At 42.7% G+C, this 22,809-nt stretch overlaps 1 protein-coding gene across 1 annotated transcript; it reads right to left on the bottom strand.

Annotated features, from left to right (window-relative positions):
• Positions 1–3,127: 3,127 nt before the first annotated feature.
• Positions 3,128–22,446, bottom strand: lnpep (leucyl/cystinyl aminopeptidase). The gene is made up of 22 exons (XM_083645014.1): positions 22,050–22,446; positions 19,694–19,788; positions 15,776–15,978; positions 14,246–14,357; positions 13,452–13,691; positions 12,913–13,103; positions 12,333–12,471; positions 11,683–11,817; positions 11,321–11,441; positions 11,031–11,182; positions 10,833–10,946; positions 10,574–10,705; positions 10,276–10,407; positions 9,948–10,108; positions 9,740–9,828; positions 9,440–9,623; positions 8,691–8,847; positions 7,525–7,715; positions 6,967–7,128; positions 5,995–6,135; positions 5,806–5,887; positions 3,128–5,473 (listed from the first exon to the last, which is right to left on the bottom strand). The coding sequence occupies exons 1-22, from the start codon at positions 22,075–22,077 to the stop codon at positions 5,333–5,335; spliced, it is 3,102 nt and encodes a 1,033-aa protein (XP_083501140.1). The 5' UTR covers positions 22,078–22,446; the 3' UTR covers positions 3,128–5,332.
• Between the last annotated feature and the right edge of the window lie 363 nt (positions 22,447–22,809).

The raw sequence follows: 22,809 nt of genomic DNA, 5'->3' as shown, positions 1-22,809 counted from the left end.
ATGGTCTCTTTTATCTGTTTGAAAAGCAGTGCCCTGTGGCTCTGTCCTCCAAAGTGCTTTAGCACTGCAGGCACGGGCAATTATGTGCCACAGAGGGCCAGGAGGCACTGCAGCAGCTTTTCATTCCAACCAAACGGATTGAACTGATTACATGAAGCTCCTGTCTGGCTGAAGGTGTGTTCATTCCATCACCCCGCAGACTGCTGCCCACTGTTGGCACATGGCTGCCCATCCCTGCTGCACATGAGGATCCAGCAGACTCTGGATCGCCGTCTCTGAATCTGAACAAAGCAAAATGAATGCAATAATGACAAATGACCACAAAAGCTCCTGTCACCATGGAGGGCAAAGTGAGTGAAACCTCTAATACTGTGTGGGGGAAATATGGGAATACTCAAGACACATACAGTGCTATAGAAGGCTTTCCATTGACATTGTAGCTTGACGGGGCAAACCAGTACATTTGTGGATGAAAGAAAGAAAGAAAGAAAGAAAGAAAGAAAGAAAGAAAGAAAGAAAGAAAGAAAGAAAGAAAGAAAATAATAATACAGGCTCTATGATGGCTTCCAGCTCCCTGGCACTCTTCCAAACCAGTCAGAAAACAGCTATACACACACACACACACACACACGCACGCACGCACGCACACACGCACGCACACGCACACACACACACACACACACACACACACACCTTGATAAACAGCTACACATACACACACACACACACACACACACACACACACACACGCATGCACGCGCGCACACACACACACACACACACACACACACACACACACACACACACACACACACACCTTGATAGATCACTAGAGTTAAATAAATTGCACAAGCAACATGATCACATTCATAGGTTGAATATGCAAAATCCATTTTCTAAGTGGATTGAAGGCTGTATTTCCCTCTCATGGCTCTGGATGGAAACATTAGGTTCCTGTTCTGCAGATGATCATGTTCCAGGAAATCTCCAGGACAAGTGCAACATCCAACCCTCCTGTTGTGGTCAGGTGGAAGTGGACCACCATACTACAATCACTCCAACCCTCCTGCTGTGGTCAGGTGGAAGTGGACCACCATACTACAATCACTAGCACTCTCTGACCTTTCAGGACTTCTCTACCCAAAAAGCAAAACTGATCTTACACTTTGCATCTATTGGAAGGTTACACCTGGGTGGTTCGACTCAATGCAATGAAAGGGTGTAACTGGATCTGTCCGCTCACGTTACACACAAACACTCAATTCAAGATCCCCAAACGCATGCACACAGTCACACACGAGAACACACACGCATATTCATGGGCGCGGGAAGCTGGGTGCGGTGGGTGCTGCAGCACCCCCTGGTGGCAAGATATGTTTTTTGTTTTTTTTACAGTGCACCTTAACGCAACATGCAAAATACCCGCTGAATAAGTGTCCAAATGTTCATGTAATTCTGGCCAATACTCCACTTCTGTTATAACAGTTCAGTCTGGAAGATATAATCTTTATGACTAAAAGGCTAAATGAATAGCTTAGAAAATGAATAGCCCCGGGGGCCCATGGTACTATTAATCCGGCCCTGGATATATGGGAGGAATAGCAGTAAATTGAGTAATGCTGCAGAGAAGAGGAGAAGACACTGAATAATGACATCACAACAGTATAATCCTAATGTTAATTTAAAATTAAATATTCCTCTAAATATGGCTAAAAGTCCAAAAAGGGTGGGAGAGAGAATGAGGATTCCGACACAGCAGTGGGAGCAAGTGGTGACATGGAGGTGAGTGAGAAAAGGTGACTGAATTTTCAGCCGTCCCCCCCAATGTTGAATCGGTGGCTACAGCCTTGCAGCACCCACTACCTAAAAGTACTTCCAGCGGCACTATTCTGGTCTATATTGGTCTCTTGCTGTATAGTTAGAGTGGAGCCTCTCTTTCATCTATCTTTGAATTTACACACTGTTAAACACAAACACACACAAAACGTGCAGACATATTCTTTTTACACATGCACTATTGACATTCTTAGTTGGCAATTCATCATGTGGCGTATTCTCACTCTCACTTTTTATACGTCACACACGACACGTGCACACGCTTGTGCGTGTGTTTGCACGTAACCTCCACAAGTGTCTAACCACAGACTTTGATGTGGAAAAAAGGCAATGTGTCAATTTGAAGCTTTCTATCCAAAATCATAAGAGCAACAGTATGTTACATTTACATGTGGCCAATTATAGGTGGCGCTACAGGCTCCAGTGTCTGCCCCTAGTTGAACTATGCAATTTTCTTCAGCATCTTAAAAAAGGTATATCTTCGTCTTAGTTAGTTAATGTGTAATTATGCCAGATTTGATGGCTCTACTCCCTACTAGGGGTACACGTACCCCTGGTTGGGAATCACTGGGCCTTAGTGCCCTACTTTATGCCTCCTGTCCTGTAGAATTTAGTGATGAAAGCAAAATGGACCCAAAGCATCCAGATGTAACAATCTAGGAGGGTAAAGGTAACTGAAGTCAACATTTTTATGAAGTCCATTTTATCTCCAAATGATCATTATATCCTAATGGACATAATCACCAACCTCAAGAACAGACATTACAACTGCTGTGCAATTTGTCAAAAGAGCTAGACAGACCTCTGGTGGTACAAGTGGGAAGCAGCTTGTGAGAGGTGACAGTGTGAGCCCTAAACATCCACTGGGAACAGAACATATTCCCCTTTACTTTAAGGGATCTTGTGATGATGCTGCATGAATTAAAAACAATTATATTTATTTATTTTAAATCAACAATCTACACAAAATTGAAAACCTGTTTTTACCGAAGCGCTGCACCAGGAGGTGCACCAATCAGCCTAATGACCCCAAACACCAGGATCCTTCCTGCAAGACAGGACGAGGAGAGTCACTTTTAGATGTTTTATTACAGAAAGTGTATGAAACCCATGACCAAAATAGTCATACATTCTGTCATTAAGTGTTACTTATGGTTGGATATAGTGAAAATAAATTACCGTTTTTGCACTTTGAGAACCACTGGTCTAGTTGGCTGTGAAATAGTTCCCTTTGTTCAAACGCATCAAAACACAAGAAACAACTTCAGAAAACTTTTATTTACATTTTCTTGACATGAGGTGCAACACAATTTCAATAGTTTCTGCAGCATTGCACCCAAAATGCAAAAACAAACACAATCTGAGTGGGTTTACAGCAGAAATAGTTCTTCAAATAGTCTTATCAGACCAGCAACACTAACTATTCAGCAAGTTAAACTCTTTGCCTTCTGAACTCTGTACCTGATCAGTAAAAATGACATTAGCAACGGTTGTCCTTGAAAGCTTATTGCAATTCACTTCCTAAGTGAACGTGTCATTCTTTTGGCTAAATATGATGCAAAATCAGTTTCCCAACAAATCTAGCTTAATTTTAGACATTTTGGTAGTTAGACTGCTTAACAATCACAGTTTCCCTGTGCCCTCTAATAAGGGACTTCAAACAGTTTAATAGAGACTGCAAGAACGTAACAAATTATTAAGTCGGAAACGTAAAATTACATGTTAAAGATCTGCGCTTAAATGTCACTTAGACATTAACACACACCCAGTTTGTCACGTGAAACTGTGGCTCCAGAGATGCGACGGGTTTTTCAGTGTCAACTTGAGTCAAGGGCAATATTGTTGATGACCTCTATCAACAGCAATGACAGCCTAATTATTGGTATCATTCAGATCAATCTGATATCCGAGTCCTGTACAGTTTGTAGACTAAATGAGAGACAGAGGTTTTAAAAGTCCAATGATATTATGTAATAGCTATCGGCAAGATATCAACACAGTGATGAAGTGATGAGGAAGGCAGCCAAAGGCTCAGGATGAGTGTAAAATAAGATCCTGGGACAGTAGTTTGGAAAACATTAAATTGAAAAAAGAAAATACACACACTCTCCCAATTCACAGCTACTCGCTGTTGCTCAAAACAGATGCAACATGACTGGGTAACATTGGAGTAACTTTAAAACGAATGCATTTTTATGTCGCTGGTTTCATGGGCAACAGCTTTCTGGACAGATCAGTCTCGCCCAAGATGTTCTTCTCGATGCTTTATATCGTCAAGATACACTAGCCCTTGAAACACAAACATTCATCAGCAAATGACCTGCCTGCTCTGGTCTAAACCAACAAATACAATAAAAAGTATATGACCAAGACTCATCAAGTATATATTTCCTCTTTACACACTATATACATAACAAATCGCAAATCTCAAAATGTGAAAAGTCTGCATACATTAAAACAATACATCCAAAATAGCGTGGGGGGGAAAAGCTTGTAGGATGAGCATATTTACATCATAATTACAATTTTACAAACACACTGAGTTTTAGTACAAGTCTGTACAATGATTGCATTGCACGCAAAGGAAAAAGCAACGGAAATACTTACTACTAAATCAGCGCAAAACTGGGTTTATGAATAGGAGTGAAATAAATAAATTAATCATTTGGCTCCGGTGTGCATTGCCTGGTCTCCTCTAAGACACATTGGTTGTCAATTAAACCTGCATTGCTGTGCAGTGTCTACTGTACACAGTGGGTAGGTTTTTCAGTACATTCACTTGATACCAACACAAGTTGGCTTTTTCAATCAACCAACCAATCTACCAGCCAAACCCTTACTCACATGGTAAATGCTTCAGGATTCATGAGTGAGAAATCATTGAGAACAGTATGGCAAGCAGATTTGAATTCTATACATATTCTGCATAACAGTGATGCATCATGGTTTGTTCAATGCTATAATGCCATCTCTCAAGTAACTTGTCGTGGGCACGATCCCTAACTGTTGCCACTAAATCCGGTGGCTGAGCTGAAATACATTCATACATTGTAACGTTGACATTCTTCTAACGTGCTCTTTCCATTGAGGTGGCTGTAACACAGCTCATCAGTGCCTGTGCACAAGGTGAGCAGAAGGAGTGTGGGCAAAGCACTGCTCTCTAAAAGCATGATTGTCTGTTCATGAGGTTTAGGCGAGAGCCGTAGAAGAGAGGTTTGGTTGACAGCGTAAAGTGTGAGGAGTGTTAGTTGGTATCTGACAGCACCCTGTCAGACATGCAATCAGAGCCACCCTGAGCTAGCAACTACAATCCACAGGACCAATCCCTGTCCACCCAGGGAGAGTACAACCTCTGGCTTGAAGCAGTACTCGGCACTGGATAAAGAGAGTTAAGAGACACAGTCCTACAATAGTGCAAACACTGCTGTTGTCTTGACAACATGCCCCAGTTGCCAGGCCAACAGTTGGTGGGGCGGAGACTGATTGAGTGTCTGTATTAGAGACAGTTTATACAGTCTCGGAGTGTAGGGAGGTTCCTGACCATCCACTGCTGGTTCAGCCTGATGGTCTCCAACGCCTCCTGGACACTCCGCATCTGAGAGCCCCGCTCCTTCAGACTGCTGAAGAAAGCCTGCACCTGCACCACACACACAAAATTCATGATGCCCCGATATCCAATTCTATTTGGAATGCCTTTGGCTATAAGTGTACCAAATTACATGCTTTTATCGCAAAATGCACAATTGTTATGGATTTTATTTGAGCTAAGCTGCCCCACTATACCCTACTAAGTGATGTAAAGCACCATGTGGCAGGCTGGCTGAGAAGGTTACAGGTGTATCACTTATCTGATAGCTGCACATGAACAGTGGGGTCTATTCTTATTTTTGGGGCCGAAAGACCATACCGATCGTCAAGAGTGACTTATACTGGCTGCTGGTCACAGCTCAAAAAACATCAACCACATACTTGATCAAGATGTGCCTGTGTGGAGAATTGGGAGGTGGTCGACTTGATGATGCTCTGGATGGCAAAGGAGCCCACAGGAAACCTACAGTCAAAATCACAAATACATTGATTAACTACTGTTGTCCCACCTTTGTATACGTATGTGTTTAAATGAAATAAAGATGGATTGTCCTTGGTAATGCCACTTACTTCTCTATGAGTTGGTCCCAGTTCTCTTGGACAAAATCCCAGGCAAACAAGTGGCCAGCAAAGCCGGCACTCACAGTGCTGATGACCAACGGCAGCTCCTGGGGCTGGACAAGCTCCCCGCTCAAACCGCCCTTCAGGATGCTACACAGACAGAGAGGTAGCATGTTCAGATGTGCTTAGTGCATCAACAACCCTAACAGCACACTCACTGGCTGCACTACGCTGTACAGTATGTCGTATGCTTACTGGTAATCGCTTGATGACTGTTATAGTCTCACAACACCCGCATTATGAGAACAAGAAAATGACGACACCTCCCAAGCGTAGACCCTCAACTGAGGACAAGGAAAGACTCTTGCTCCCCGTCTTGTAATGCTGGCAATTTAGTAATTGAAATTGCCCTATTTCAAAGTCACTCTGGATCAGAATGTCAGCTAAATGCGGCGCTGATGCAGATTTTTAGCTTTTAAACACATTTTTAACATACAGGTTATCTTACAAGACTATAACTAGATAATTACTGGTAACTTACTGGCAAAATGCTCTCCATATTATAAGCATTTACTGTCGGGGGTCACAAAGTTCCCCTTCTCATCTAGCATGATGTCTCTCTACAGCCTAGATCCATACATTGTTCTTCTCTTCTTCTTTTTTTCTTTCTTCTTTTTAAACATGTTGGCTAGTACAGCCCAACAGCTTTTAGACATGTTTGATTCAAGGAAAATGATGCTGCTGGTGTATGGAGGTGAGTATACGCTGTGTGTCCTGAGTGGATGCTAGGGCCTGACTCTCTCACACACACACACACACACACACATATATATAGACACACACAATACTATACGCTGTGTGTCCTGAGTGGATGCTAGGGCCTGACTCACACACACACATATAGACACTCACGATACTATACGCTGTGTGTCCTGAGTGGATGCTAGGGCCTGACTCACACACACACATATAGACACTCACGATACTATACGCTGTGTGTCCTGAGTGGATGCTAGGGCCTGAAGCATCTTTCTCTTCTCGGCATCGTAGGTGACGCGTCCGTACATTCGCAGCAGATCTGACCAACCCTCCTCTGTCTGAGCGCCCACAGTGTACACCACTCGCTGCAGGTCACCTGGGATCCTACACACACACACACACACACGCACACACGCACACACACACACACACACACACACACACACACACACACACACACACACACACACACACACACACACACACACACACACACACACACACACACAAAATACTTAACATTAGAACGGAAATACATTTCTGTTCTCTTCCTAGAACTCAAGTGCCACATGGCCATTTCATCAAGTCCCATCCCTGTTTTAGATGGTGTTTTCCAATCTCTGGGAAAAGTAGACCACAAGTCACCCACTGTGACTGTATAGTGTATAGTATAGACTGTATAGTTCACCAACTGTATAGTGACCACTGTCACTATAAAATCCTTCATCTAAAATTGTGCAGAAGATTTGTGTGTTGTGTGGTTTTCTGCATCTTACGTACGTAATGTTCCCATTGGATTGGATATACTGCTTGAACTTGTCTTTGGCCTGCTTAGTGCAATTAGTCTCTCCCAGACTACAGGCTGTCCCCAGCAGGGCCGAGCGCAGCTCCTGTTTAGACACTCCTCCTGTCTTCTCCTCTTCCCATGTCTGGCTGTCCATCAGAGCACCAAAATGATCCAGGATATACTTCTGTGATTAAAAACAAACAAATAAATAAACATTATTCAGTATAGGACACAGTTAAAACACGTATTTAATAGGGGTGGGGGAAAAAATCGATTCACCTAAGTATCGCGATTTTTAATGTCACGATATTTTGGATCGATCTTTTATTCCAGAATCGATAATCGCAATTTTTTTTTTTTTTTGTGCTTGCAGTCAGGCCACTCACTGAACAGCAGGCCAGGCGCCGCCTACTGGTTTACTAGTGGTTTTATTACTTTATTAGTTAGTCTGAAGTAATAATTACACTTCAGGGTTAAAGTGGGTGCATCTCATTGTAAAATTGGACTTCAAACGGCCCAAATCTGGCTTCAAACGGCCCAAATTGGGCTTCAAACGGCCCAAATTTCACGCGCGTCGGCCCATATCGGCCTGGCCTGCTTGGTATCTAATGCCGGCCTGAATTATGATCCCAGTCCGCCCCTGTTTTTAACTATATCGCCCAGCCCTACTCATGATATATAATATACAGTCTCTAGTGTATGATTCAACTTTTCCCATGTTCTAATCTAGTGTAAAAAAGCAAACAAACTGAAAAAATAAAAGAAAAAAATAAACAAAAATCGCAATAAATCGTAATATCGAATCGCAATAATCGTAGAATCGCAATACTTAAGAATCGCAATATAAATCGAATCGGCCCCCAAGAATTGTGATAGTATCGAATCGGGAGATAAGTGAATCGCCACAGCCCTAGTATTTAAGCAGTATTCCTAAGGAGTTGCCTAATTGCAGCTTAATTATTATGAAACAATTAAAGATGAAAACTGACAAAGGTCTCAACTTCTTAAATAAAACCCAACCATATATGTTGAGTGGATGATGGTGACTAAAGTCACACTGATAAAAACAAGCAATTTTGAATGAGTTATTAGTGTACTGTAGTTGTATTATTATTATCGAGATTGCATTGTGTGTGTGTGTGTGTGTGTGTGTGTGTACCTTCATACGGGCCACCAGTCCCTGCTCCTGTCTCTTGTCAAGCAGCCGGTAGATAGTATTGAGCTGCAGCAGGGCCTCTGTCAGAGGAGCAGTCTCAGTTTCCTTGGTCATGTACTTCAACAGGTTGAGGACCTGAAGGAAGTTCACACGGCCCAGTCTGCGGGAACAGAAGGAGAAGAACAGAGAGAGAGAGGGGGAGAGAGAAAAGAAGGAGAGGAACAGAGAGAGAGGGGGAGAGAAAAGAATGAGAGGAACAGAGAGAGAGAGGGGGAGAGAGAAAAGAAGGAGAGGAACAGAGAGAGAGAGGGGGAGAGAGAAAAGAAGGAGAGGAACAGAGAGAGAGATAGGGGGGGGGAGAGAAAAGAATGAGAGGAACAGAGAGAGAGAGGGGGAGAGAGAAACGAAGGAGAGGAACAGAGAGAGAGAGAGAGGGGGGGGAGAGAAAATAATGAGAGGAACAGAGAGAGAGAGGGGGAGAGAGAAACGAAGGAGAGGAACAGAGAGAGAGAGAGAGGGGGAGAGAGAAAATAATGAGAGGAACAGAGAGAGAGAGGGGGGGAGAGAAAAGAAGGAGAGGAACAGAGAGAGAGAGAGAGGGGGGGAGAGAGGGGGAGAGAGAAAAGAAGGAGAGGAACAGAGAGAGAGAGAGGGGGGGGGGAGAAAAAATAATCCTACAATCCTACAACCTTTCTGTTTCTCTTAAAGAACCTGGTTGAAAAAACAACAACATTGAAAGTGGTTCTGCGTACCTGGACAGAGCAAAGATGTCGTGTATGAGCGAGGCGCGGTCCTCATGTGTGAGAACAGAGACGTTGTTGGTCAAGGCGTCTGTGAGAGCAGTCCACCCCTCCACTCCGTAGTGGACAATATAGAAGCCTGTGCTTTTGTAGTTCAACTTAAGCCACTTCACACTGCCTGGCAGCTTCAGAGTCGCTGGAAAACACATGCAGCACGTGCACACACACACACAAAACACAAATATAAGCCCTTTGACACTTAAGGTTAGCAGAGGAAGCCGTAATGTAGCAGCTCAAAGCTTCGTGTTTTACCTGACTCGCTCTTCAGAGTGAACACCTGTCTGCACTGAGGCTCCGAGCTACAGCTGTCATTCACGTACGTCACAGGAATGTGCCACAAGCTAAGGACAGTCACACAACACAGTTAGCTAGGGGGTGGCAGTATGTGTGTGTGTGTGTGAGTGTGTGAGTGTGTGTGTGTGTGTGTGTGTGAGTGTGTGTGTGTGGTAGCGTTACCCACCTGGAGGCTTGTGTGGCGTTGTCAGCTGTGAGCAGGAAGTGCTCCTGTTTGAGGGTCACCTGATCTCCCTTGCAGCTGACAGTGACCAGTGGGAAGCCTTTCTGTAGCGTCCACGTGTGCATCATCTCCGACACGTTCTGCTGATATGGAGGGACCTCGGCCTGAGGACAGGAAGAGAGGCGAAGGTGTAAAGGCTAAAAGTGTGAGGATTTATTGCTGATGTTGTATTTTCCAATGGGAAAGGGATTTTTAATAAAAAAAGTAAAGCAAAGTGTTGCATGCAGTTACTGTATGCACATGCATGCATTACACACACACACACACACACCTGTGTGAGGCTGTTCCAGAGTTCTTCCGTGACAGTGTTTGAGCCGCTGAACTTGTTGAGGTATCCTATGATGCCCTTTCTGAACTGTCCCCTTGGCAGGGTGGCATTCAGCATCAGGAGAATAGCTGCACCCTGGAAGAGAGAGACACGGACTCACTCAAACACACAGTGGTCAGAGACCCAAAACAGACATGGCTACTGGAGTACGACATCTGTTAGGGGGGAAATGCTTTGATAGCTAAACAAAGTAAGAGTAGATATGGATCTACCCGTCTGTCTGTATAAAATAAAATCGTACCTTCTCATAGGAAACAGAGTCAAACATCTCGGCCACCTGTTCAGGCGTATCAGCCTGCGCTGACACTGCATGGGAAGAGTTTAACGCATCTTTGGCCAAGGCTCTGAACCGCACGCCCAGGAACAAGTTACCCTGCAAGACAAACACTGGACTCATGAACAAGGGCAGAGAGCAGGCACATATAATAGTGAAGCAGAGAACTTTTGGTTCAGATGTAATGTAATGTATGTAAATGACATAATGTAATGTGTGCTCTTACAATGTCCAGCTGGGGGAACTCTGTCTGCAGTGACGTGTACTGCATGTAAGTGGCGAAGCCTTCGTTGAGCCAGAGGTCATTCCACCAGCTCATGGTTACCAGGTTTCCAAACCACTGGAACAGAACATCAGAGATACATCAGGACCAACAGCGCATTCACTCTGTTACGTGCCCCCCCACGCACACACACACACCTACCTGATGGGCGAGCTCGTGTGCTACGACAGAGGCGACTAACTGCTTCTCCAGAGGAGAGGAGTCATTACCCACCAACAGGCTGGTCTCTCTAAAGGTGATCAGACCCCAGTTCTCCATCGCTCCTGCCAGGAAGTCTGGGATGGCAACCAAGTCTGACAGGGAGAGCGGAAGGAGAGTAGAAGTGAAGGTAGAGGTCAGGAAGGGAGAAAAGTGCAACTGTGTGTGTGTGTGTGTGTGTGTGTGTGTGTGTGTGTGTGTGCGCGTGTGCATGTGTGTTTGCTCACGCCCACCTAGTTTTCTGAGGGGGTAGTCAATGTCAAAGAAGGTATTGTAGAACTTCAGCAGTTTGGAGGCTGTGTCCAGGGCATAATGACTGTGCTCCTTCTTATCTGGCACAGAGTACACAGACACCTAAAACATACACATACACACACATCTAAGCAATTTACCAGCAAAAACACAGCATTCATTAATACATAATACAGGGAACACTGAGATGAGTATGTTGATGTGCCTTGTGGATTTCAGGTCAGGAGTAGAAACACGAGATTATAGATTTGCAGCATTTTGTGTGTGTTCCTGATCACATCACTGAGGAAGTGTATACAATACATACAAGTGAACTGAGCACAAGTGACTGAAGGGGTCCTACCAGTGTGTTGGAGACATTGCTTTGGAGACATGTGAACTTGGCAACGATGAAGGCCACCAGATAAGTGCTCATGTTGACACTGCTCCTCTCAAACTCATCCAACACCAGGTCTTTGGTATAGTTTGTGGTCTTGGCCTGAGGTACACAGCATAGGAAAGGGATAACTCATCTGCCAGTGTTAAGAGCAGTTTATAGTACAGCGATTTATGATCGCCCGACGATCGCTGAGCATCAATTATTATTGTCCAATCGACATCAACAATGGAATATGATCATGGTAGCTCGCAACCATCATAAATCGCTGTATAAACTGCCCTTTAATGTTAGTAACCATGTCATGAACATCACATCTAGCCTATCAACATCTATTAACATCTGCTTCTGTAGCCTGTGCTAGCTATGACACTAAGGCATATATTGATACACTGTCACATTCTTACAAACTACATGAGTAGAAGTATTATAAAAACAATAGCCTTCATGCTAAATAAACCCATTTAATATCTGGAATTTATTTGGCGATTTCTATTTTTGGTATATTCATATATAATCTGAAATAGTTTTAAGTGTAGCTGGAAAATTAACTTTATTTCCAACTACAACCAATTGTAATTAAAAACTCAAATGGATTGGGAATAAATGAATGTTACCAATGGCATATTGGAAAGAGCAATATAGTCTGGCTTTCTGCTGATTTGAACCAGGAAGGAGGCTTTGAAGGCTGGCTCATCAAAGCATGGGAAGGCCTTCCTAGCTGCTAGTGGCTCAAACTGGGTGGCAGCTAGAACACTGGAAATAAGAGGGAAAACAGAGGGTACGGTCAGGCACAATAGTTAATAAGCTCAATCTGTCAAATCAACACAAAAAGACTTGACAAATGCTCTACTCTACTAGCAGGCCTAATACTGTACATGGTATAAGTCTAAGCATTACTGTACAATAATGTTGTGACCCCTCCTGATCTCATGTTCTGCGTGTGTATTTTTTCTCTTGGGAAAAGAAAAAGTGTGAGTGTGTGTGAGAGAGAGAGAGATATATAGAGAGAGAGAGAGAAATAGAGAGAGAGAGAAATAGAGAGAGAGAGAGAGAGACTCCTTTTCGAGCGTCCGGTCATCATGAGATGAGCCAGAGGTCATGAGACACAACGTCCTGTTCATGTGGACTTGTCATAAAATGTGTGTGTGTGTCTTTTAGATGTTGTCAAGTAGTATGTTTATTGGTCATGTGTACCTTTTGTTTCCATTTGTATCGGTGTATGAGCTGTTGTAGAAACCATCGTAGGTGTGTGAGAGGCTGGCAGAGTAATCCAGGGTTAAAACACAGTGCTGTCCTTCCTTCAGCTCCTCAGCGAACTTGATAGCTATCTGCTGTCTGGGTTTATACTCCAGTACGTCCACATCACTGGGCTTCCCATCACCGAGCTGGAAGAGAGACCGTCACGGTGAAAAGCAGTAGCAGATAGCATGAGAGCACCAATGTTTAAATGAAGTGATTATTTTTGCGTAAGCTTGATAAAGAGCTTCTTTTTTCATCAAAGACAACATTTTGAAAAAATAAAATAAAATGTTGCATACAGTTCCTTACATGTAAATGACATGAACACATGTTAATAATGTATAGAATTCTGTCATTACATTTAAACACTTGTTGTGATCGACACATTATGGACTGTACTGTGAATATTAATAATTAATAATTATTAATAATCATATTTCATAACCAAACCAGCTCCTGCGAGCACAACACACTGAAACAATCTGCAGGCCCACCTGGAACGTAGCTTTGGTAATGTTGAGCTCGGCACTGTGCAGGACAATGCGTTTGGTGTTGTGCCACACAGACATGCTGATGACAGTGCGTCCGGTGAAGGTCATGGTGTCGAGGTCAGGGTGCAAGGTGAGCTCGTACTGGAGAGGTCGTACGCTGTTAGGCAGCCGGAGTTTTGTCCAGGGAAAGTCGGGGCTGACAGGCTCAGAAGGAGTGGTGTTGTTGGCTATAGGACAACCCGACTGCAAGGGGTTGGAGGTTTGGGGTGAGTGGAGGGGATGGGCATAGGAGTGAGTGTGCGAGATAAATAAAAAGACAGATAGTGTGACAGAGATGTGGGTTTAACTAACGTGTAGAAATAATAAGTCATGTGTAGGTATCCACTAGGGATGGTATGATATATCGAAATTCAATCGCAATATAAGAATTTGACAAAACGTGTTGTGGGGCAGAAAAACAAATTGCAATATTAGCCCCCTTCTATTTTGCTGTAGTAAGAACAAATTAGACGATGTGCCCATCACAATTTCACAAGCGCTCCAATCCAAATGATATTTGCACATAAATATGACAGTGCTAGAAAGATCTATTGCTTAGAAATAAAGATAATTCTGCAAGGTCACATTTTGTTGTCATTGAACTTAAATGTATTACCTTGCATCGTGGTCGTAAGAAATCATGAACCCTATATCGTGTATCGAATCATATTGTGAGATAAATATATCATCCCATCCCTCACATCTACACATGCCCACAAAAGGTACCTGAACAGAACTAGTGGAAAAAAAAATCTTACCTTGGTAAAGGTGCACCCAGGTAAGAAGTACAGTACCATGGTCATGGAGACCACTATCACCAGGAATAACACACATACAACCATGGTACGGGCTGAGGGTCGTGAGCATGACCTAAGACCAACAAGATGTTCACATCAGTTACATTGAACAAATTGTCCATGGAGAAGGTGAAAAGCTAAAGAGTGTGGGTAATGTAGTTCATGACTGAGGATGATGACTGATGACTATACTGTAGGGGACAGAGGCTGCGAAGTGAAGCAAAAAAAATAAAAAACAAAAAATCGAAATGCAATTTAACAGAACATTACAGTTGTGATTTAAAATGATCGATAGGTCACATGTTTTTCAAATTTTTTAGAGCTTTAAAATGTATGTCATTGTGCAGGATTTCCTGAGTTGAAAGGTTTTCACCAATTTTGCAGGCACTGGTACCGTTTTAAAAGTATAATTTTAGCACCGGTATATAGACGGTTTTCACCAGAGCGCAACCCCACAGCACTTCCTTTTTCTCAGCATTCGGCAAACTGCAGAAATATTCACTCGACATCATTACTTTTGTTTTCGCTGCTCAGCTGTATAGACGGTTTTCACGGAATGGTCAGTCCTGCACTTGAATGTTTTTTTTTCTTTTATGTCCATAGCAAACACTGCAACAGGAAGTGAGCGGGGGTTCAATTTAGAATGTTTTTGTTGTCAAGTTAAAACCGTCTATATATCCACAAAATAATATGAATAGTTTATGTGACTATTGTCTTCTCTTAATTTTTACCGGCTTGTAGGGGAAACACTGGGTATACAAGACAAGCTCAACAAAGCCAAGAAACAAGCTGCAAATGCCAAGGCATGCAGAGCTACAGGGAGAACTACAGCTGCCAGAGCTGTAGTTGGAACTCATTGTTTGAAAGACAGCCTGCAAACAACTTAAGCACCTCCAACAAATCCAGTGTTTCCCCTACCATTCTACAGGCCTGGCGGGCCCGCCAGGCAAAAAATTGGGAAAAAAATATATAGAGATATTTTTTCCCCTGCTCTCCCCAAAATTTCAACAAACCTTGATGGTATAATATACCATCAAGGTATTATTACAATACAATACTGGTGTTGACAGTGTTGACAGTAATAGAATATGCCAAATCATTCAAAACAATAAGAATTTTGCTTTTAGGAGCATCGTGCCAGCGTGCGGCGCTGTTCCAAAACGTCTCAACGTGTCATTGCCTGGGAAACGCACATCCCATAATACAACTGTTCGCATTGCATCCCATAATAGTATGATGATACTTGAGATGCCATTGCGAACATAGATGCGAACAGGTTAGCTAAAAGTTTAGCGTCGCCAGCGAGGGCCCCCACCGTTGCGGTTGGGGTACGTTTCGAAATCCCTCCAAGCCTGAACATTTTTCTAGGGGAAACACTGATATTGTAATGTGTGTTTGAGGCACTTTAGACAGAAGAACACTATTGTAAAACCTTATTTGGGTTATTCATACAGCAGAACATCCCAACTAACATGTTATTAAGTGCATTACCTGGGTGGAGCTTGTCTGGTGTAAGGGGAGGAGCTGGGTCTGAGGGCGGAGCTACGATTCATGAAGGACATGCCCAGCAGACGGGCTGATGATTCATAGTCCTCCTCCTCCTCGTCCAGCTCGTTCTCTCCCAGGCCTCGCACCAGCAACCTGGAGCTGCGGGGCTCATACACCACCTCGTCTGGGTCCAGAGCTGGAAACGTCTGCAGAGAGCATATACATTCTGTTATTCTCTAGGTTCGCTCTGCAGTCTTTCCCATACCCAGACCTGGCATATATCTTTCACAACATGCTTTGCTGTAACGTTAATATGTTGAAACAAAAGTGATCTGTTAATTATAGAGAAGAATGGGCAAACGACATAATATGGTCTAAGCCGAAGCTTAGATCATATGTTCAGATGAAGCAGCCTTATGTCACTTCCTTTCTTATGTGCTCAACTGAGAATTGGTATCCTGCCTCTTGGTATTGAAGCAGGGCGCTTCACAGCTATACCAAAAGAGAACAGGATTATGCAATGTCTGTGATCTAAAGGATGTTGAAAATGAGTTTCATTTCATGTTTTATTGTACTCTGTATGATGATTTGAGGATTTCCTTATTTGATGAAATGCAAAAGCAAAAACCTGAGCTCTTCTGGGCAGATGATGGCCAGAAGTTGGAGTGGTTGTTTAAGACTGAAGTATTTAAGACTGCTAACTTTATTTCTAAGGCCTGGAATAGAAGGCAAGCACAGCTCTTTAAGTACGTTCAGGTGGTGCTTTTCATGCTGTACAACGTCACTGTATGTATTTTGGGTGTTTTTGTTGGTTTTATGTTTGATCATTGTTTGTTTAAATGATGAACAGTAAAAGTGTTCTGTTAGCCCATATGGGCTGGGCTTCATTGGAAGCATGACAGCAAATGTGTGGTCAGAGACAGAAAATCAACCAATCAAAAAATGTATTGCATGTGATTTTTTATTTTTATAACCCATCTGATACGAGAAGCAGCTGACCCCCTGGTATTTTTTTTCTCCACATGATCTAATCTGGCCCCCATTGAAAAAGGTTTGGACACCCCTGTCCTACATATAGTTGGGTTTCCATCCAAGTGTATCCCAAATTTGAACCGAATTTTCAGAACATCAGCAAAAGAAAATGTGAAATTATGCGTGTTTCCATCCACTACTATTATGTGGGTATTAGGAGTTGTTGTGCAGCCAGTTGTGCCGTCTGCCTGCTGGTTAAAACCTGACACGTGCCATTGTCTTGCTGGCAGCGACTGAGCTGTATGAAAAACATTGATTACAAGTTTTTTGATTATTATCCACAATCCTACACCAATGAAATGGATTACCAGGCGCCACTCTTCAATTTGCCATACATAACAATCCACGGAGCAGTCACTTCATGCAAGTGAGTCAACTGTAATGCTTTCTTCCATTAAAACCCACAGCGCGCGGGCGGTCTAAACCTTCATCGTGCCTAATGCGTTCCTATAACCATACATTATTATTATTTTATTTTTTCTCTTTCTCTCCTCTTACAAATGTGATAATTGTATGTTGTAATCTTGATACTATGTTGCCATTTGTAGTTGTACTATGCTATCATTTTGATACTCCTCATGATCATCTTTCTTCTTACTAAAAGCCTAACTAGGGACAGGAGTTGGAAAATAGCAACAGCTACATAAACTTACTCTGTATGCAAAACATCCGTATCTTGAACTTGTTTGAAATGAGTGAAAGGTTACTATGTAAACTTGCATTGTCCCTATCAAATAAAGGATAAATAAATAAATAAACAAGGGTATTTAGTAATGTCGACATGTGGAGTGCATCCTACAGTAGCCTCCCTATTCATAACATGCCTTTGGCAGTAAGAAAGACAACATGAAAGTGGTTAAACGAGAGGTAACAGAGGGACCATGCAAGATCCGCTTAATCTGTTTCCACTGCATTAGTCGCATTTTCCTTTTATCAATCCGCCAACTTTTCCACCTCCCCCAAGCGCGATATTTTGAGTTCCCCCCCGAATTTTCTGGTGTTTCAACTCAGGTTTTTCAAGCGCAAATTGAAAATTCGCCTAAAAACAGGTGGATGGAAACCCACCTGACACAGCAGCACATCTGTGCTGCTTTGAGTCTTGGTGTGTCTGCCAACAGAAAGTCAATGGAGAAACAGTTTGAAATATAGCCTCAAGTATAGAGGGTATATGCATGTGACGTCACAGAGGCAGAAGTCACTGTGGGGTCACGCCCACTGAGTGGCAGCAATAACGTTCAGCTTGAATGCAGTAATCAGCCTAGATCAGTGGTTCTCAACTGGTGTAGCCTCAGGACCCACTATTTTCCTTGTCATGAAGTCGCGACCCAAATTTCAGATTTTTTTTTAAACCACTCAAATTTATTGCACAAAAAATAGCGCATTAATTTAATACACAATGCCTTCATGCACTGTTATAAACCTCAAATGAACAAAAAAGTGCAACAGAAGTGCAACTAGGGCTAAAAACCAATTGAAATAAGGCAGACTTGAATTACAGGCAAGTCAAACTGGTCATGCTCAGAAAGTCTTATTTGAACTGTATGAAATATGAAATAAAAGGCAGACTTATCTTGAATTACATATGTTTTTAAACAAGTTAATAATAATAATAATAATAATAAAACAAGTTAACCTGGTCATGCTAATCCAGTTTCAATAGTCTAAATTTAACTACGGTAATATGAAATAAAAAGGCAGACTTTTCTTGAATCACAGGCAGGCTATATGCTTTTTAGTTAAACTGGTCATAACTTTTAATTAAACTGGGGCCATGCTAATCCAGTTTCAATCATCTGAATTGAACTAAAATTAAATATGAAATGAAAAGGCAGACTTCTCTTGAATTACAGGCAGAGCATATGCATCAGCTTGTTAAACAAGTAAAACTGGTCAGGCTAATCCAGTTTCAATAATCTGAATTTAACTCAAATGAAATATGAAAAAAAAGAAAAAAAAAGAAAGAAAATTGGACCAATGTCCGCGACCCAATGAAAACGGCCCCGCGACCCACCTTTGGGTCACTCACGACCCACCAGTTGAGAAACGCTGGCCTAGATAAATGACACCTGCTGCTCTAAACAGGGAGGAACCTGCTGAATGTTTTGCCACTCAGTTCCGATTGAGGAGGCGTGTTCCGTTGGGAAAGTGACGTCTGTGCATTCCCTCTATTGTTAGCTAAATCTAGTGTTGCAGTCAGCGCCATTAGCTTACATTATATTGAGCTATTGGCACTGACCATCAAACAGACCCCAACTACCCCCCCCCCCCCCCCGTTTAAACCCCCGGGGGTAGAGCGTACTTCCTAGTTATTTAACAGGCCTGCTAAAGTAAACACTGTCAAGAACCCCTCTCCCTGACATTGCCAAAGTAAACTGACAAAAACGGAAATGGTAGGATATAATTTAGCTATCAATACAACAAAAATATCATAATAGACTGAAGATACAGCATCTCCATCGTGCTAAAACAGAGCTCCTGCCTCCTGTTGATTTGAAATAATTTTCACTATGTTGACTATTGACAGGACAGGTAATACAGGTTCACAGATGGTTGCAGTTGACAGATCTACAAATGCACAGACCAGTGCAAGCGCATATGCAGAATTAAGAGTGTGCAATATGCAGCATTGGTTAACCACTAGGGTGGAATGATAGCATACGCCCTCCTATCAACCAATCATTATCTATACTATCGCCAAACCCCAATCTCTTCACATTATCAGATTTACAGATGGAAGCACGCATCTCAGAATGTCACGATTGTCAAACGGCCAATCCTGCAAATGTGCATTGTTACTTAATCACTAATATCCACACTTATTGAGCTAGGCAGAAGATCAGGTGCTGAAAATGAAGGCGTGCATGATGGCATGTGATGATGCGGGAATACCGGAAATGCTGTGGAGTCTTTGGCCAGATCCACAACGTCAGGCTCTTCTTCAAACATGCTGTTCTCAATCATGTTCCTGGGCAGGTTAGCTCGCACTGCAACACACAGATAAAAGGAACAAAGAGAGACATGAGAGAGCAGAGTCCTAATAATTATTATATTAACTGGTATACACACACATATTATATTATGTGATAACTTTGTGGAGTTTCAGCATTCACCACTGAGAATGTGGCAAAAGCCAGGCAGCAACAACCAGGGCAGCACAAAGGCTTGTCATTGTCATTGGATGTGCAGGCCGCACAAAGCAGCATCTAAGAAAGCAGTGACTGAGTCGGTTTCCTGTTCATGAACCTTATGCAGTAGTTCCTGGTTCTCTGACCTACATACACTGGGTGCAGCAGCCTAGTTAGACAGTGGCTTCCAAGTATTCAAAAGCCTGTTCAGACAGAAATGATAAGAAGATAAAATATCAAAATAAGAGCCATTCATGGATCATCTACAAAAATAAGTAAATAAAAAAATCTACAAGAAGCACTGCTTGTGCTTCGTCTATGTGAGGAAAACTGATCGAGCGTATTGTTCCATGCATGTTTCAAATTTGCTGGGCAACACAAGCCTGAATTGTCTACACAGGATAATAACCTGTGTCTTGAGAAGTGTGACAAGGGCTATGTCTTGTCTTCTATATCCATGTGATTTTCTGGCAGCAGAAATGTCCCCTCAGTCATTCTTCAATCAATCAAGGAAATGTTCAACTTCCTAATTCAATAGTAAAAACACTATGCTACGCAACGTTCCATTCATACTTCTTCCTACAAGGGAAAGACAAAGCAGTTTCAGTCAGATTCGAAGATGGAGCGCAAGACACAGAGAGACTGCGAGCTGAATAGTGCAACACGGACACCTATAACAGAGTTATTATGACACCAAACAAAACTCCCCAAGAGGGAAATAGCCCAGAAATCAGAGAGCAGCCATGTGACGCTTCTTCCTGTACTGTACGTATTTCTGATAGACCTGCAATCTATGCATGTATGGGCTGTCTGGTCCACACTGCTGTGGTTTGCATGTCTATTAATAGGCTAAGAGCTAAGTAGTAGATAATATGTAATGTCCAGATGATTTAATGAACCCCAAACCTATTGCTAAGTGCTAACAGAATATGGTATGAACCGGGGTGTTGCTGTGACACAATATGAATCATTCAATACAGTATGAGCAAGACGAGTCCACATTGGGAGTCGGGAGGGAGATGTAGCAAAAGTGTCAGTTAATAACCATCTAGACTACAATCAGAAAACTCTTCATGCAAACGTGCAAATAGCTATAGCTGCTGTACTTTTCTCACACCTGAGTTCAAGCCTCTGTATGTACGTACATACAGTATAGCAGTGAAGGATGTTGTTAGTGGCTGACTATGCTCTTCCTGTTTACGCTACACAAGTATCAAGCTAAGAGAGTCACAGAGATAAACACATGGCACACAGTTCTGTTTGTCAGGCAAACCTTCTCATTCTGGCCAGGTAAAAACAAGACAATATGATCTATTGCTATATTGGTCTGTCTATTGATTAGACGGGCACAATACAGCCTCAATTAAGATGTCTAGTCTAATCTGTAACAATGTGGATGTAGGTCATTGTGAAAGAAGTGTGGCGAAAGTAGGCTTATCTGTATCGTTTTTTTCCACTATCATTGTGTAATCAAGTTATGATTACTTATGATTTATGAATTGGGACTGAAAATCAGGATGTCACACACACACACACACACACACACACACACACACACACACACACACACACACACACACACACACACACACAAAGAAAATGCGTTTTTTGTTGCTCAAGGCAGTGTGAGTGTGAGCAGCAGTCGAGTTTGTTCATATTAAACCCCTGAGGTTATAAAGGAGCTATATATATATATATTCTCACTCTAAACGTTACTCCATTATCAACGGTGACAAAATATAGGAAAACGGTTGTTCAGTTCACAAGATTAATAAACAACCTATTCTGGTTTGTGCTCAAGGGGAAGGAGAGACTGTTCATGTGCTAATGTTAGTAAATTGCAGTCACATGCAGGACTGACAACACTGACTGGTAACAGCGACATGTGAAAATGATCAGATAACGTAGAGTGTCAGATAAACAGGCAAGCTCTAATTAACAAGCTCGAAAAGAATGATAGAGCATCAGCATACCCGTTTATTGTGTCCTCAAGTGAATGTCACACTCAAAGAGCTTGCAGCTAATGTTAGTTAACGTTAGCTAGCCTGCTGCTGTTGTTAGCTTGCTTTAACGTTAACCAACGTTACCGTACCTATAACGTTAGCATCTTCCTTCCTTACCCGTGTTGTTACTGTCAAAGGGATCCATGTTAGGATATCTCGACGAGTGCAGATCTCTTCACGTCCGAAATAAGGGTATCTCTTCTACGTTGACACCAACTCAACAGATGTATTTGTTTGCTGGACCACAGGCATTGACTGTATAGCGTTATATTATTACCACAAGCGTCTACACTACGCGGTAGCTAGCTTGGAGCTAGCGAACTTACTGTCACAGGCTGAAAGACACTCGGCAAGCTAACGCTAGCTAGCGTCCGTAACTTTATTGGCCATAGCTTATCTTTACGCTGTTATGTGAAGACAGCGGAACTGGCAGCGTTAACCTTCCGCGGCGGAAATATAAACTATTTTTTGACTCAACATTTGTCAGCAAACGCACTCGAGTGTGTCAGTCAGTTTCCTTCCTCTCCAGTCCGACCATTTGTTGACAGCTATCCATCAAAAACAACGCTGTCATTCTATTGGATTTTAAGGCTGGAGGGCGGGGCGTCTTGAATTATATACCTCCCCCGCGCACGCGCGCGCACACGCACACGCACACGCACACACACACACACACACACACACACGCACACGCACACGCACACACACACACACACACACACACACACACACACACACACACACACACACACACACACACACACACGATACGCACTTAACTTCTTGCTGAAAACTGCGATTCATGGGGCTGGATACCATACCATGATACTGTCTCGCTCTCTCACATGCACAGTCACACACATTTACACGATAATAA

This window comes from Poromitra crassiceps, assembly GCF_964638095.1.
Source record: "Poromitra crassiceps genome assembly, chromosome: 10".
NCBI lineage: Eukaryota > Metazoa > Chordata > Actinopteri > Beryciformes > Melamphaidae > Poromitra > Poromitra crassiceps.
This window is presented reverse-complemented; position numbering and strand designations above follow the sequence as displayed.

Coding starts and splice junctions, on each gene's coding strand:
- lnpep (XM_083645014.1), bottom strand. CDS start 22,077: ATGGATCCCTTTGACAGTAACAACACGG. Junction 10,947..11,030: donor CACACGAGCTCGCCCATCAG/GTAGGTGTGTGT, acceptor GTTCTGTTCCAG/TGGTTTGGAAACCTGGTAAC. Junction 7,129..7,524: donor CAATCCAATGGGAACATTAC/GTACGTAAGATG, acceptor GTGTGTGTGTAG/GATCCCAGGTGACCTGCAGC.